Source organism: Vespula pensylvanica, chromosome 9 (genome assembly GCF_014466175.1).
Source record: "Vespula pensylvanica isolate Volc-1 chromosome 9, ASM1446617v1, whole genome shotgun sequence".
NCBI classification, from domain to species: Eukaryota; Metazoa; Arthropoda; class Insecta; order Hymenoptera; family Vespidae; genus Vespula; species Vespula pensylvanica.
The window spans coordinates 685,417-703,131 of NC_057693.1; the positions used below are offsets into that span (position 1 = coordinate 685,417).

General features: G+C 32.9%; 1 protein-coding gene and 1 long non-coding RNA gene across 3 annotated transcripts; one reads left to right on the plus strand and one right to left on the minus strand.

Moving 5' to 3' along the window:
* The first annotated feature begins 1,907 nt into the window (after positions 1-1,907).
* Positions 1,908-9,984, plus strand: LOC122631426. Of its 2 annotated transcripts, none has more exons than XR_006327704.1 (4): positions 1,908-2,324; positions 6,321-6,611; positions 6,685-7,246; positions 9,273-9,984. It is a non-coding gene; the product is annotated as an uncharacterized LOC122631426 (long non-coding RNA). The 2 variants fall into 2 exon arrangements; XR_006327705.1 differs by lacking the exon at positions 9,273-9,984 and adding an exon at positions 7,446-7,592.
* Positions 3,322-6,875, minus strand: LOC122631423 (arrestin domain-containing protein 17-like). Its single transcript, XM_043817089.1, has 8 exons — positions 6,744-6,875; positions 6,487-6,602; positions 5,602-5,721; positions 4,896-5,110; positions 4,580-4,753; positions 4,337-4,510; positions 4,035-4,278; positions 3,322-3,936 (listed from the first exon to the last, which is right to left on the minus strand). Exons 1-8 carry the CDS (start codon positions 6,797-6,799, stop codon positions 3,776-3,778), a joined length of 1,260 nt encoding a protein of 419 aa, XP_043673024.1. The 5' UTR covers positions 6,800-6,875; the 3' UTR covers positions 3,322-3,775.
* Positions 9,985-17,715: the final 7,731 nt, after the last annotated feature.

Consider the following 17,715-nt stretch of genomic DNA (forward strand, 5'->3'; position numbering starts at 1 on the left):
TTTTCTTTTTTAAATTACTCTAGAGGAAGCGGAACGCATGCATATAAAAAATCTTTCGCCATTCGTACAATCCGAGTAGCTACACGTTGCATTAATGATCGAGCTATGAGTAGAAAAATTTTAGCTTTGTAATCGCGAGGATTGCAGAGAACATAGCGGTATCGCGACATGGATGAAAGTGACTTGGTGAGTTCGCCGCACGAGAGAGCACTTCGCTTTATTACACTGGATTCGAGCATGCGTTATCTATGAATTTTTCTTTTCCAGTTTTCTTTTTTCTTTCCTTTTTTCTTTTTTACAGTAGATTCGCTGAAAGCCGCATTCGGTGCTTGTTGTCCCGGTTCGTATTGTCCTAGTTATGAATCTTCCTCGCGAAATAATATTTCCTATTTCTCTTTTTCTTCTTTTCCAATATCAACGATCGTGTTTTAAAGGTTTTTATCTCGCGCAGTTTAACAATCTTAAGCTATCCTTTGGAAACCCAAGCGATAGCTTTCTCATTAGGATATCCGATAAACGTTCGAAGGCGTAGAGCTGCAGGCGTATTCGTAGTACGTATGTATTCACACAAAAGAATATTGAACGAGCTTCCAGTCGTCGATAAGATTTTAAGCGAGCACATTTGACAAGCTTATTCGGTATTGCAACTGATAAAGACGAACAAATGCAGCTGCACATATCTGATAAAGATGCATGCTTCCAAACCGATAGTTCGTCGCTTTGTATAAACTGTTCTTTGATGTTTAATCGCTCGTTGTAATCAGATATTTTTTCCTAGAGATTATAAAGGGCACATTTCGAATCTAGGTATTCTGTTGATGTGATTTAAGATGGTAGAAAAATTTTCGGATCATTGAACAAACCATCATTATATTTTAGGTCGGCTAAAATAAACAATAAGATTCATGCATAGTCACGTATCCTTGTCGATTGACGGAACGATGCAGTAAAGTCTACGTGATCGAGAAAGACACCGTTGGTTGATGAACCTTGTGTACCAGATAGATTCCTCTATTAATCCATTCCAAAAGGGATAAAGTGATGAGAAATAAGGACATGTTTACGGAGTTAGAAGAAGAGTGACTGATACCGAAAGAGAAAGAGAGAGAATATCGGAAAGGGGTAAAAAGAGAAGAAAGAGAAGGAGGAGGAGGATGAAGGATAAGCCCTGTTAAGCCTATGAATGTTCGTCGAGCGCCGATAACAGAGAATTACTGTGGAAGGGCTGTTTACACCGAGTGTTACTGTAGTTGCGCGAGCTAATTGTTTTAACCGGCCGTACTTAACTGTACGGCTCGATATATCCTGGATTTATTTAGCCACGCATGAGAATATCTCTGCACAATGACGCTTCAGACAAAGCAATGCCGACTTGTCGCTCTCTTTCACCATGTCACTGACTCTTTTCTTCTTTGTTCTCACGAACATCAACATTCCGTTGAAAAGTAGCGAAACTCGAGTATAATAGCTACTGGATTACCTTTAAACCATATTTTTTATTTCAGTTATACACTACTGTTCGTGGTTACCAATAGTTCGTATTACTGACTATTCTATAAAATTATTTTTAGAAACAATTCTCTCGTAAAGTTTAACAAATTATCATAACATTTTCTTCTATAAAAATCTCGAAAGGAAGAGTATGAAATAAGAGATGAATATTTACGATGTTTGCTCGGAGAAAAGTATTATTACCGGTGATAGTTTGGCTTGTCTTATACATAATAATGTCCAATTGAAACGAATCTTAGTAAACTTGTTTGCCCGCAGAAATGCTTGCAGGAAATTAAAAAGGAACTTTAGTCGTTGCTTGATAAATATCATGAAAAAAGTTTATTCGTTTATTTCGTTATTTGTTTCAACATTTCTTTTTTTTTTTTTTTTTTTTTTTTTTAATAGGATAAAGACGGAATATGCAACCCGCAAAAATAAAATATTAAAAATAATTATAGAATACCTATAAACACATATGTATCTTCTAATCCTATTTTTATTAATTTAAAATGGATATTACAGGATTGATTAGATACTTTATTAAACCGGAATCTGTGACAAACGACTTACCGTTCGAACTTATTTTCCAGGAGTAAAAAGGACGAAGAGGAAGAAGAAAGGAAAGGAAAGATCGATGTCTCGATTCGTCTTTAACCGAGCCGAACAGAGTCGAAGGATGAGACGAGACAGGGAGGAAGATCGAAGAAATGGTTGGAAGTTCGAATTTAACGGGAGAAATTTTTCTACCGGAGTTGGAGGAATGGAAATGCTGCGAGGAGGACTGTTTCTAGCGGAAATTCATTCTTGGACGATTCTGAAGGATGACGCAGGTAGGAAGGTTCGTGACTGCCCGAGAACTGGTACGAACTTTTAATTAGGTGGCCTCTACGCTTAGGGCGATTTCGGTATAAGAGAACAGGTATATCGAGAGGTAACTCGTGTTACCCGAGGCGAGAGGAAGGATCGATGCCTCGATTCGCGTCCTTTCGACTACTTCATTACATTCTCCTTGTCGCCGTCATCTCTTGTCTGACTTTACAGACGAAACTTGGTTACGTTTAATCACCACTAAATTACGATAACTCTTACTACAGGACCCATGATTAAGATCGATATTCAGAAGGCGTACCAACTCTGATGTGGTCTTTCAAAGTACTTGCGGAATGTCGAGATATGTTGCGACGAGAGAGAGAGAGAGAGAGAGAGAGAGAGAGAGAGAGAGAGAGAGAGAAGGCAAGAGCGTTTTCTAGTTCGTAGATGGATGTAGATTGTAGCCAAAGGAACCGTCAACCATCGAGCTTCTCCGTCTAGAGCTTTGGTGTCCCTTCTTCGGTACCTAACGTCTTTGATCATGAATTTCAATATTGATTTATCGATGAATTCTTGGGGTTTACTTTCAATGTTACGAACTGTTTCGTCTTAAGAATTATCTGATTAGATAGTTGTGTTCGATAATGAGTTTCAATAGCAACAGTTTAATTTCTTCGACTTATAATCGAACATCGCTCATTCACCGTTTCTCCATTCAAAAATGTCTTTTTACATACACACCTATACGCGGATAAATCGAATCTTCCCAATTTCTTTCTCCAATTTCATTTTCAATTCGATATCGTAACACATTCGATCGGGTTATGTAAATTGTATAATACGGTTCGTTTTTGAGTTTGGTATAAAAGGATATCTGGATTGAGATATGTAGCGAATAGGTAAAAACAAGGTACTCGTCTGATGTAATCTTTATATTCAATTTGGATTAGTACAATGTATACGCATATAGATTATACATATTTGTTTATTTATTTATTTTTTTACACAAGTTTCCATCGATATCAAACGTAAATTTTTCTTTTTTTTTTTCATTTTTCTTTTTATAATTCTCTAACTTTTATACAACATGAGCTTGCGTAAAATTTCGAAGAATTATATTTTAACGACTCTGTGGTTTGGTCCCAACGGGTTTCCAAATTTCACTGGGTATATTTATGCTCGGTACTTAGAAGTATAAAATACTTGGTCGTTTCGTATTGTACTTTCCAACGTATTTTATTTCCCGCATAAACAAATCGATGGCAGAATAATAAAAGGCAATACACTCGGACAACGCTAGATAAAAGGGGAATTGAGATCTAATCGAACGATTATCGCGAATTCATTTCGTTTCAAATGTTATATTTGCTTCTGCGTTTGTAACGTGCCATGTTCGTAGTAATATACGTCGACTTTATAAAGCAACGAAGCAGAGGCTACTATTTACCGTTAACTGGCACTCGTATCGTTTTCAGTTAGCGTCCTTCCTCCTGGTTGAACTTCTGAATTTGTACACACGGTATACGGGGGAGTAAGGTTTGACCTCTCCATCACTATCACCATCATCTCCCGTGGGATCGTCTCGGTCCGGCTTCGAAGATCGATATATTTGACTTTTCTCATAGACGGGTACTAAAAGAAACAATAACAACAAAGAAACGTGAATAAATCTTATCGTTCATTCGCAACAAATCGCGAGTTGTATAACGTTTTCAAATATCAACGCTTACGCAATATTTCCGATTGATTCTCCTCTTCTATTTTCGTTATTGAAGGCTCATCCTCGTCTAAATAAAATTCTTCTGAAGTACTTACAACGTTCGATGATAACGTATCGGGAGGCAACGAAAATGTATTTTCTGGATTTTCATAATTTCGAATTGGTATTGTACCAATTATCACGTTCGTTCGCAACTTTAAATTTTTCTGAAACATTCTGTAGTACCATTCGCTCACGTCGACGCAAGCTTCGGCCTGTAGATTTTATTGTCTTTTAACATATCCATCTTCAATTCGATTAGCTGTAACTTACCTTAAGTGTATATAAAACGTCAATGATATTGCAATGAATCATTCCAGTTGGTGGTACAGCAGGTACATCAAAGACGATATCGTACGATTTACAATTTTTCTCGATCGGTTGCTCGATTTCAACTACTATCTCTTTATGCTTCCTAGACTTTTCCGTAACATGATACATAATTACCTGAAATTGAATTAGAAAGATCATTGATTAAATGTAATATGAAAAGGGAGAAGAAGTTTGAATCGTTACCTTTTTAAAAACAATTCGTAGCTTCTTAACAACGACATTCGAGTAATTCTTTAATAATATTTGAATCGGTATAGTTTGTCCTGGAACGTAACCTCTTACTGGCAATGACATCGACATTTTAAGTGATTCAGTTTGGCCCATGTAAATTTTAGATTGCTTCTCACAGACGGGTAACTAAAATGAATGAACATATATATTTTACGAATCTTGATATATACAGAAATACATTCAAAAAAACGTAGTGATAAAGAGGATACGCGATCGACATTGCACGAATGCAAGATACGCCGGTGCACGTTTCCAGTTTCATACTCACCGGTGCGAGAGAATCTCGATTAAGGTCGAGGATGGGTGCAACGGTGAATGGAATAATATTGGTGGAAAACCGATAGACGCTTGTTATGTCCAACAATGCCCTAATTGAATAGCGCACACGTCCGTAGCGGCCTTCGAAGCTGCACGGTAAGTTTTCCGGAAGTGTCAGACTGAACGGGTAGACGCCCCCGGTTATCGTGCTCTTTGCGTTTCTGTCTGTTCGTAGACATTTTTATCATGTAAATAGAAAATATAATTTAAACACAAAAGAGATAATAATAATAATAATAATAATAATAATAATAATAGAGAGAGAGAGAGAGAGAGAGGGAGAAATTTAATATTAAAAATATCAATATTAATTCAATATTATTCAGATCATGTAGACATAATTACATGCCAATATTTTTTCATGGCTGAACGGTAAGAAAATAAAGCCACGACTATTGATTTAATATTGATAAAATTAATTTAATGCTAACATTGTTAATATATGCATATACAGGTATGTATACATATCAATATATATATATAGATGTATATATATATATATATATACATATGTACATATGTATGTATATTTATTTAGTTTTTGTTTATTTTTCTATTGTTCGTTGAAAACGAACGTTGACGAATCGTTTGTATAACAGTAATTTAAATGAAAAAATCAATAGAATTTTTTTAACGAGCAGAACGATCACGTTTACCTCCTACGATGTAGATCTCCTCGTGTAAATAATTTTCATCGGATGAGAATTTGCGCCTTATTCCTGCCGATCGATCGGTAAAATACACCTGTGCTTCTCCTTTACATTTTATTCGGATTCCTGAATAACAGAGACAATCTTAATCGACGCAATTGATCGATGAGAAAGATCATGAACCGTATGATCGATAGTAGGGATATTAGTTAGAGATATCGCAAAGCATCGTAAGTAAAATCAAATGTAGAATTATCACGCGTGACCCTGAAACAAATTTTCGAGACCTATATTGGAGATATCAGTGGTCACTCATAGAGTTCTACGTGCGTATGTGTGTTGGTGAGTGAGTGGGTGTATGTGTGTGTACTTACGTACGTGTGTAACATCGTTTAGAAATTTTAGGTCACTCGTTACGCAATACGATCGATACTAGGTTTGGCACGTGCTCGTCTCGACGGGGAAGATTTTTAGAGTTACGAGTAGTAAGTTATATAAAAAGTAAACAAATCTTGAGTAAACATAACGATTGTTTTTACGTTGTTAAAATATCTTTCTCTTTTTTCTCTTATCGTGAATCGTTGAGACAACGTACATGTGACGCATCTCAATGTAATTTTTTTCGAACTCTCTTTACTACAGTAATACGATCGATCGCATCCTTCTTTCGTGTCTTACGTGAAAATCTATTTTCAAACTTATGATCTTTATCTCTTTTTTAACAGATACGAATATCGAGATCGAATTGATGATATCGAACGGAACTTAATTCAATGACTTATAAATCTTTCGATACAGACGAATAGGATCGAATCTCACGATACGATATATTAAGTACATAGATTTGAAAAGAAAGAACAAAACAAGGATAATGAAAAAGATTCGACTTACCGATCGCATTAACCGGTTCGTCCAGATACAGATGAACTTTCCCAGAAATCTCGTGACCACTGTAATACACTTTCTGAGGATGATCCAATACGAGATCGATGCGTTGCAAACCGATTCTGTTTGTTGTAAGAAATTATCATTTGTAGTATCTATGCACACATTTCTAAATTTTTCTTTCTTTTTCTTTTTTTTTTTTAGATCTCTATTAATTACGATGCATATAAATATAACATATATACATATATATGTATTTGTACCTCTTGAACGAATTCTCGGAAATCGGAGATGTAGGTTCAGATTCTTGTCCCTCCATTATCGCGCGTGTCCGGAAAATCTTTTAGAAAGGATTCAAGGAAGACAACAATTACGAGAGAACGTTTACGGAAACACTGAATACAGCTCGTTATGCAAGCGGATATGCCTTTTTCTTCGATCTCATGATCCAACACAATTTAATTTCATGAGATCAAAGAGTTAAAAAGAAATGAAAGAAAAATGGTATGAACGTCACTGTCGTCGGCAATGCGAGTATCTCGATGACTTACAAGTTAAGGATCTCACGCGAAGAATGTTTGTTGATAAGATTCCAAAATCGCCAGACCAGACCTGGAGAAAAGCGACGCATGCGTCAGGAGGTTCGCCAATATCATGGCGACATTCTGTCGCGCAGACTACCGAAGAACATAACCTTTGCTCTTCTCCGTTGGCACGGATAATCGAAGAACTCCCAGTTGGCCTGGGTCGTTCTTCGTTAGTACAGGTAGATAGATATATGGCTATATTGTTATAGCGTCCTTTTAAATTAAGGCTGACAATTTACTGACCTATCCATAAATTTCACATTAGAGATTTGTTTACTTTCCTTTCTTCCTTTTCTTTCTAAAATAGCTTTCTATCATAGTTAATCTTTTTAGATTCGCTTGTTAATAATATTTTTTCTTTTCTTTTTGAACGAAAAGATTTAAAGGAATAGAAAAAGGAATGATTTCTACCAAGGTAATCCTCTTATAGTATGAAAATCCGTTCCTTGTTATATGAAACTGTACGAGAGTGAAGTACTATTATTTGATGGAAACTAGAAAGTAATAAAATTTAACTTTTCGTTTGGCGAGAAATGGGAAAAGAGTCATTTCTCCAAAATTTATAATAATTTGTAAAATTATTCTCGTGACTTTGGAAGTAATTTTGAAGATTTTTAAATTTACTAATTGCCATAGAAAAATGTTTTAATTCTATTAAAGGTGATTCTTTAAAGTAGCGTGTTATACGAGCATTCTCGAAATTTTTTAAACCGTGCGGTATCTACAAAAACTATGTTCACAAAGTGCGTGTTATAGGAGAATTAACTGTACTTTTATTTTTCGTAAAACCATGATAAGTAGATTCTCATAATGTAGATTAGATAGAAGCTGCTCGGCATGCTGACAAAATAACATCATGCAAAATCTTTTTGAAAAAAGGACGTTTCTACGAATAGAAACAAGCACGAACGAAGCGTCGAAACGAAGGAAACTTTTTCCATTGGTTCGTTACGTTCTTTATGTGACGTGCTCACCGTGTTAACTTACCACAACGTGTTCACGTCTTCAGAATTCGAAGTAGTTTGGTGATCGATTTTTCAACTTTCTTCATTCTAATCGATCTATCTAATTTTAGATAGCCTTCGAGCAAGAATCCTATCTCTAAGGTTTTCTTCTTTAAACGAAAAATTTAATGAACGACTTGGAATATAATCTTGAGAAGTAGGTTCTATATCTCGACTGGATATTCTCCTTATGATGATCTCATCTTACTCTCGCTATCTTAATATCATGGATCTTTGTGCATGGTAACGAGATGCTGGGCGATATTAATTACGCATGCTGACGAGCATACTGTATACTCGTAATACTACGTAGGTAATGCTCCTTAAAGATCGCTTTAATTAGCGTTCTCTTCTTGAAGATGCTTTCAAGGTACTAATTTATGCCATCCGTACCTTTGACACAAAAGGACAAGCATCTACCAATGTAGGATTATTGATTATGATTTTGAAATTCTTTCGATAATCTTGTTATATACCTTTCTCTCTCTGTTTTCTTCTCTCTTTCTTTCTTTCTCTTTTTTCTCTACTTATCCAATTATTTCTATTCTGTCGTTATTTTAAATTTGTGAACGTCAAGCAATAAACTTGCATGGATTTTACTTTTGCTTTGTTTTGGACCAAGTAAATGGGTTTTTATTGTTTTCTAGAAATTACTTTGACTTTCCAATATATGAACGCTAACATCTCCCACAAAATTGAGTGTATTTTTTTATACAATCGTTATTTTTTTTTTTTTGTATCGAGGTAGTGCAATATTTGGGCAAGGGAAGAAGAAATAGGATAAAAGGAAACAAGGAAAGCTCTTGATTTATTATCTCGGAAGAAAAGTGATGTAACGGGATGATCCTTGAGAGAACAAGAAACTCGAACACAATCAGATCTACAAAAAATATGTATTCTTTTTTTTTTTTTTTTTGTATGAAAAACAGAAAAAGCTAGATAAGAAATTCGCAAAAAGTTCACTTCGTATCTTTCTATTATCGTTATGAGAAAACAAGAATTTATTCTTATTTTTTCTTTAGATTTCTTCTACATTATATCTACTATACTTTCTTTATATATAATACAAAATTTCAGAGTTCTTTTGATCAATCTATAAAATCAATTTATAAGAGAGTTATTCAATTTTAAATTATTACCAAATGGTTTAGTGAGCTACTGTAGATATAATAGCTATGTATGTATTTATGGATGTATGTAGGTGAAATTCACCGTGCTCACTCGATTTACGCGCAGTGGATTTCCGTTCGTTGTTACGAGTACCGAACAGATCGTAGATGTACGGTTAGTAAATGGAGTTAGTTTCGAAAATACCTGGATGCTTCACGCACTAACGAGTTCCTGATGTTCCACGTGCCGCAATCTCGGACCGCAGCTTCGTTAGACGGAGATAAAGTGGTGCGGCTGTGAAAGCGATCGCCTGGAAATTGCACCTAAAGACTACGTACTGTGGCCGTAAGAATCCGTCGGAAATCGTTTCTCCTTGTTAACTTTGACACGTAAAATAATCGTCGGAGGATATACCATTGCGTTCGGAGTTAACGATTCTTCCAATTCTTTGAAAGTGTTCCTTTATCAACAATACTCATTTCGCTATTCGTTCATTCTTCTATTCGGTTGTATTATCATTGTCTACTATACGAGAAGCTTCTTGAAAATTTTAAATATTGACAATGTATATTACAGAGTTTTCATTTTTATTTTCAAAACGTGCTTAAGTCATATTCGCTAGTATTTATTTTATGAGGGTCATTTTCACTTTTTCCCATAAAATTTTTTTTATATCTGTGAAAGGATCATTAACTAATACCAAATATTTTGACATTCATTGTTATCCTATTTCAAGATCCTTATTACGAGAATTTCCCATCTAATAGTTCTAGAGAGTTCTTCGAAAAGTACGATTATTTACGGAAAAATATATATTATTCGTTACTCGTGTTTTTTTTTTTTTTTTTTAATGACAATTTGTAATTATTGTTAAATTATTTAAATAATTATTTGCAATTATTTAAATCATTATTAAATTTATAATAATTACAACTTTTCGACGATTGTAATTCTGTCTTATAGCCATTATTATTATACTATTTATTAGGGATTAAGCACACTCCTAATGATCGACTAACATCGTAGAACCATTCTGACAGAGCTATTAGTACTTGCTGTCTTACGACGTAGATTTAGTTTAAAACTCATTAAATTGTATTGTATGTGTATGAAGCGAAAATTGAGTTCAAATACCAATACAAGCGCGTGTATTGAAATTATAAATTTTATGACTATTTTTGGTGTGTTAAGCGAGTACGTTCGATGCAAAGTTTGCAGAGGAAATATGGAATTGAATATAGTCGGACATGTGGGATTAGCCTTTCAAATTAAATTGAAGTGCCAAAAGTGTGAATCCCGCCTATATAGATTTGTGCCTCAAAATAAGTCACCATAGTTACGACCTGAATACGCGCATTACATTTTCACTGAGAATGTTGGGTGTCGGTTTCACAGGACTTGTAAGGTTTTGCGGTTTAATGGATCCTTCACGTTTTCTTACTCGTAAACCCTATGACAGAATAGTGGAATCTATTCAGCAAATAGCTTTAGCGATAGTTCAACTATCAATGATGAAAATGGTATCGAATTAACTGCTGACATAGATAGGATCATAATTAATGAAGGTTGGAATTCAGTTGATCGTTGGATAAAATAAGAATTTCATTCTTTTCACGATATTGTTGTTGTCTTTGGAAACTTCATAGGAAAAATGCTTATATAATGTCGATATAAAATTCTCATATTGCGGTGCATGCAAGATATAGGAATCTCGTAGTGGTACATCGGAAGATTTAGAATAGATGGAAAATCACCAAGAAAGCGTTGATAAAATGGAAGTTGATGCCACGCGTGAGATAATCCGATTAGAAATAAAATACAATATCTAGTACAAGCACTCACTATGTTGCCGACGGAAATGCGAAAACGTTTTCAACTTTATAAAATATACAATCTTTAGATTTTTATTTGGTCGTGTGAAAAATAGTTACAAAAGAATTTTTCCGTGACGTCGAAATCGTAGAGATTGGTATATATATTATAGTAGTAATGTTTAACGATACCTGGATTCATTTGTTGGACATAATGAGCGGATTAGGATTGCAAATGGCCTCTCGTATTTTCGAAACGTTTAGGTAGCAAAACCGTATTCGCTTGGCAGGCGCGGATAAAAAGAAGCGCAGAAGTACAAAGCAGGCTTCACAAGAAAAAAAAGACGTTTTGCGGCTGCTACTGAAGCTGAACGTACTTTGAAGACTATACTCTACAGTATAAGAAATCTTTGAGTCGCATAAGTACGACTTTTCTAACATAAATATTCTAACAAAACGTAACTTTTTCATTTATTTGACATGAAATTATTCAAATTTCAAAACTTTAACTGATGCTTCATTAATTTTAACAATTCTTTCCACCATCAGATATGACTCCTGAAATAGTATAATTTTATCCTGTAATAACATTTTTTTCATATAAGCAAAAATAACGAAGATATATGTAGTGGTAATAGTTATTAGGCCATACAATATATGTAGGAGTAACTAGGTGTCTCGGTTATTGAACTTTTGGTATTGTTTATTTTCTTATCTAATGGTTTTCGTAAATTTGCTATTGTTCTAACCACATATTCATGAAACATAATGGAGTGGCATCAGTTAAAGTTGTTGTTCCATCAACTGCCATGTATACGAAACGGTTAGCCTATGTTCGGACGTTGTAAGGGTTAGAGGAAGGAATGGTCCCTTTCAAGCCATGCAATTTATCGTTTGAGTTCTTTAGTCTGTTCTGCAAAGGAGAACGGAATTTTTCCTACGTGACAGAACGCTCAGGATACGCGTCGAGATTTATATAGTTGGATTTTAAGATGAACGATGAAGATAATACAGCAAGGTTGGTAACTTTGCTAACGGCTTTTGATATCTTTTAGCGATTATATTCATAAATTGAAAAAAAAGGGAGAGAGACAGAAAGAGAGAGAAAGAGAGAGAGAAGAAAGGACAAACACTTAAGAAACATTAGACAAATATAAAAAGTACGAAAAAGAAATATAGATATTTACTAATTTTATTTTCTGTTACAATACAATTTTTGTGATATAATATTTTCTAATACCTGAGTTGTATATTTTCGATTATTCAGGTATAAGTATAAATCCAACAATTACGATAATGTACAAAAATGTTTTTTCGGACCTATGTAACATCGCTTTCAAACTTAAAGAAAATATTATGGGACTAAATCCAACATTAACTGAAAAGTATATAATACTGACCAATACATTCGTATACCTGTATTTGTTCGTCCCTTCTTGCATCTTTCTTGTTTATTCCTGGTTGTTATAAATTTAAAACGAAGTTCATGGAAGGCCAGGTAAATATATTATTGATTATTATCAGAAGAGAGTTTTGAAGAAGAGTTCATAAAATTCATACACATTCTTACAGAATTTACAGGCGTTATTTCGCATTTTCTAATTAGTCGTCTGCAATAAATAACAACAATGATTGTGTTTCGAATTATTTTATTTTATACAATAAAAAGAATATTTTTGGTCACAGGTACTGTGTGGGTAGAGAAATGCGAAATACTCGACATGCCAACGTTAAAGTTGGAGAAATGTTATACCTAACGTTTCAGAGCAATTGGTAAACGGAACAGGGGGTATAAGAGGGTTGGTAGAGCTCGAAGTTAAGTAGCGCTCGTTTAGGTCTACAGGCTCTCGCAGCAAACGATGGAACCTATCAGAGTTTGCGGTATCATACTCCCGTTAGTGCTTCTCTTTGCGTCCTTAAGGAAACCGCAAAAAACTCGGCCAAGGAAGGTCCAAAAGGACCCTCCGTTGTCCTTTCAGGAAACGAGTTCTCCTAAGAGTGAAAGAGAAAAAATATAAAATGAGTCGTTATAAATCGTTATTGTGGCATTTTCACATTTTACCAGCACATTGTTCTCTCCCCGAAATTCTCAGATATTTGTGTGACAATACAAAAATGCTATTGTTTTGATGATGAAAAGCTTCTACATGCAATACGTTATTATATCATACGAGAGAGATATTCGTATTCATTTTTTGAAAGTTCCAATCGATACCAACGGATTATTGGAAAATATTATTTTACTTTTTATAGATATGAAATTTCTACTGCAATTTTCTTTTTTTTTTTTTTTTTTTTTTTTTCTTTCGTCTTCAACGTTGCTAATGGAATAACACGAGTGTTGTACTTTTTTCTTATTTTTTTTTTAAACGATTTTCTATTTTGTTTTTATTTGTTATTTTTTTTTTGTTTTTTTTTTTTTTTTTTTAATGAAAAGTTTTCATTAAAACGAACCTGGACATCAGAAATGATTGAATACGAATATTAATTTAATAGTGAATGTTCTCGCTAAATTAACTGTTTCATGTGCATATTAGACAATCACGTGTACGTAACAAACGTGGCTCGATACACGTACAACGTGCGACATGTCACAAGCATTACGATCGAACCAGTAATTATCTTGTCCCTCTTGCGAAAGGGTGAATGGAATGAGTGGTAGGGGGTAAGAGTAGGGAAAGAGAGATAGAGAGGGCGAGGAAGCGTCGATGGGACAAATGCTAACGAACCGGAGAATGAGTAGTTATGGTTCGTTGGATACTCAACAACCAAATAATTAGCGGGCGAATTCGAATTCCCGCGTGGTTCGTGAATTTTATCGAAGCTTATATCCCTTAAGCGGAACGCTATTTGAAAATTTCGAAATCATATTGTGTATGTGTAATCTAGAAACGTAGAAACTATTTCCGATTTATCGATAAATAAAATATTTCTTATCGAAATTTTTAAGATGAATTTAATTGAACGAATCAAAAATGAAAGAACAGTGAAATGGAGAAATTATTTCTAGTTTTATTATTTACAAGACCATGAATAATTTGGGAGATATTGACATTATTAAATATTATTTAAACGTAAATATTTTATTTTCAGAAATGATAAACTAGGTAAAAAAGAAATCAATATTTGTTTTAAAAGTCTGTCAATATGTATTTGCAAGTAATCCAGTAAAAATGAAAAACTTTATCATCTTTGAAAAAGTTTTTTCTTTTTAGAAGTGAAAAAAAATAATGAAATAAAGTTTTAAAGAAACAAAGCTTTAAAGAACAAGACATTTTCTATTTACATAACAAAATTTACGAAGCTTTTAAGAATTTTAAAACTTTTTTTGTATATAACTTTTTACAAATATTTTTTTAAAGTAGAGACGCAAAATTTTTCTTAATCAAATTTTTCGATATCTAATAATTTTGAAAAAAAAGAAATCCCAAAATTCAAGAGTCTTATTATCCCCATGAATTAAAAACGGGCAGTAATAAAAAATTCTTACTTAAAAGAAAATGTTTTACATATTGACAAGGTTCCAGAATTTAAAAAATTTTTTGGGTGTACATACGATTTTCTCTTGAAAGTGTTCTTTTTTATGAAGGTAATATCGGATTTTTTTTTTTTTTTTTTTTTTTTTTTTTTTCCAAATAATAACTTCATAAAAGTACTAGAAAATGCATTTTAAAGGGATCACTTGAATGGAGAACGGAATGAATTAAATTCATAATGTATGTCTTTACTTTATTACATTTTTATTTATTTATTTTTTGTTTTACAGTAAATCTTTCAAATCGTCAATACAACTTTAGAAAAATATAAAACTAGAAAAATACATATATCAAATTGAATTTTATTAATTATACATAATGTTCGTTAATTTTTACAATTAGAATTTAGATAAAGATACTAAAATAAATTATTTAACTATTAATTAACTATAGTGCGCACATTAACTATATATCTACTATATTACCTAATTATTACATATATATAAGAGAGTTTACATATATACGATCTTTATTACATTAAAAAATATATACTTAGATATAAAAAAATTTACATATTAAATATTTATCAAATTATTTATATATTACAAATATATTTTATTTTTTTTATATACAATTTAAAAAAAAAATTTTTTTTAATTGACACGAGAAACTGTACAAGTCTATTATAGTCTTGGAAAACTATCGAAATCTATGTCTTGTAAATATAATCGTTGACGTTCAGTCAATCGATTATTATCAATTGAGTTAAAATCTATTGTCGTATATGTTTCGTTCACACTTAAAGAATTCCTTCCATAAAAATGATTATTTTTAATAATAAATTCTTCTTCTTTCTGAAGAAGTATGTTTTTTAGTGATTGATGTTTATCCAAATGGGAATGATTGTTTATGGATTCAGTATTTTCATTACGTAATGCGTACTGTAGTAAATAAAGGATTTTTTCGTCTTTTTGTTTTTTTAGTCTGTCACTTCTTCTACATTTTCTGCTAGATTTAACAAATACCATCAAATTTTTCCTTTGATTATTTGTTAAGTTATGTCCAGTTATTTTATAAATATTTCTGCTGATCTTTGTTCTTGATCTTCTATGAGGATGTACGTCTTCGCAATGGAAGTAGTAGCAATCCTTCCTATGAAAATCAATACCTGCAAATAAATATTCTTCCTTTACTAATTGCATAAAATTATTTCAAAATTTAGTTTCATTTTCAACGATTGAGAAACAAAAAGGTCAGGGATATAAGATAAATCTCGTATGCTATAAATGATGCGATGAAATATTCAAAGTGAGCTATTAGATAATCGACAACATTCTGTACAATTATACTTATCGATCATTGCGAGTACTCCTGGATATCAGAAAATAGGATTAAATACAAACATGTAAAGAGACAGTTCAAAGTTTATTGTTGAGATTATCAATTACGATTTTACAATTAAATCATGAAAAGTTAAACTTATAGAAATTTTACTTTTTAATTCAAATAAAATGACGCTAGTGATAACTTGATCCGTTTTCGTTGAGAACGTGTGGAAACGAGCAGAGAAAGAGAAGAAAGAAATAAGGGAAGAGAAAGAGAAAGAGAAAGAGAAAGAGAAAAAAAATCATCTAATTTGTAAAACCAGAAACGTGTGAAACTCTTGGGAAAAAGAAAAAAGCAAGGAAAACGAGACAAGCGTTATCGAAAGACTCTCTTTGTTGGCGAACGTGGGTTCATTGTCTAACTTATCTTCAAACAAAGTGCTCTGAAAAAAGGGACGAAAGTATAGAGAAGACTTGTAATTCAACGAATCCTACTACGTTGTCGTCCTACTCGATATTAACCGAAGGGAGAAAAACATCTTTGATAAAAGTTTCTCTTTCGTTTGAAGATTAATTGTTAACTTACCACAGCAGGTACGTGGTTTTTTCATGGTTTCATGTATGCGTTTAGCGTGTCGTATTACATTGTATTTTCTGGTGCTCTTATATTGGCAGAGCGAACAATTGTGTTGTTTAACTATTCTCATGTCTTGTTTTGACGGACCAGCTTCAGCTAAATCTTCAGCAGAAGGTCTGTAAAATAAAAAATTCTCATGAATTTTATGAAACATGATTAATGAGTAAGGAAAATAATATCGACTCGAATTTTGAATAACTCTATTAAAGAGAAGACGAAATCTTTACTGATTGCGAAAATATAATTCTCGTTTTTATTTTCGATATTATTAGAGTCGCTAATTTTCGAAAGAAAAATCTGTAATATAGCATTATGCACCAATTACGTTACGTTAATTATCGTAAAAGAAAGATGTTCGATAAAAATTACAAAGATTTAATCACGTTTAACTTCACTCAATGATCACATTTATATTCGTTCGGAGTAGATAAAAGATCGGATTAGTTATTTGATAACAAAAGTATTAAATTAAATTATCCGTAGAATTGAAAGACTTAGAAACAAGGATCTGGTACATAGAAGCTCTTAAAAATGTTTTTCACTCACTGGTATCGTTGATTAAATTTTATTTGATCTATTTCGGAGATAGACATTTTTTTTCACTAGGTATGTCAATGACACAGGTTATCTTTTTTACTCCTTTAATGATTATTGAAGAATTGAGAATATAGTTTCTTCAAGAAGAAAAGGAGCCACAATAATTTTTCTTAATTAAGTCTTTCCCGTTAATTATTTCGTTGAAAAATAAAAATAAATCAACACTTAAAAAACGGAGTTACTTAACAAAATTTTTGTAACTATTACTTGCAGAGAGGAACACAAAGTAACTCAAAAACTTGAAGGCAACTAAACTCGATAGCCGAAGATACTTCATAGTAATGGTAGTACCACCGAACAGAGTATTTATTTACCTCGCTATCCCCACTCCAAAAATTTGAAAATTTTTCTACCAATAATTTCACGCCATACCCCAAAAGTACATGGGTTAACGTAATATTCTCTCAGTTCGGTCCACCCAGCCGGTGTTTCAATTGAGAGGTATTGTTTGTATGTACATGTGGTCACATCTATTCAAACACGTTTATCGGCTTCTTCAAAAGTCCTTTTCAAGTAAATTTCGCGATATAAAGTGTATGAGTACGGTTATACATTTTTTTTTTTTTTAACCGACTACGATCAAACATCTTTTCTTCGAATTATTCCATTAGTATCTGTTTTCTTTTTTTCAATGTTCCATCAAACAAAGCGCCTGGACGATCATTTGTCTTATATTTCTCGATACTAA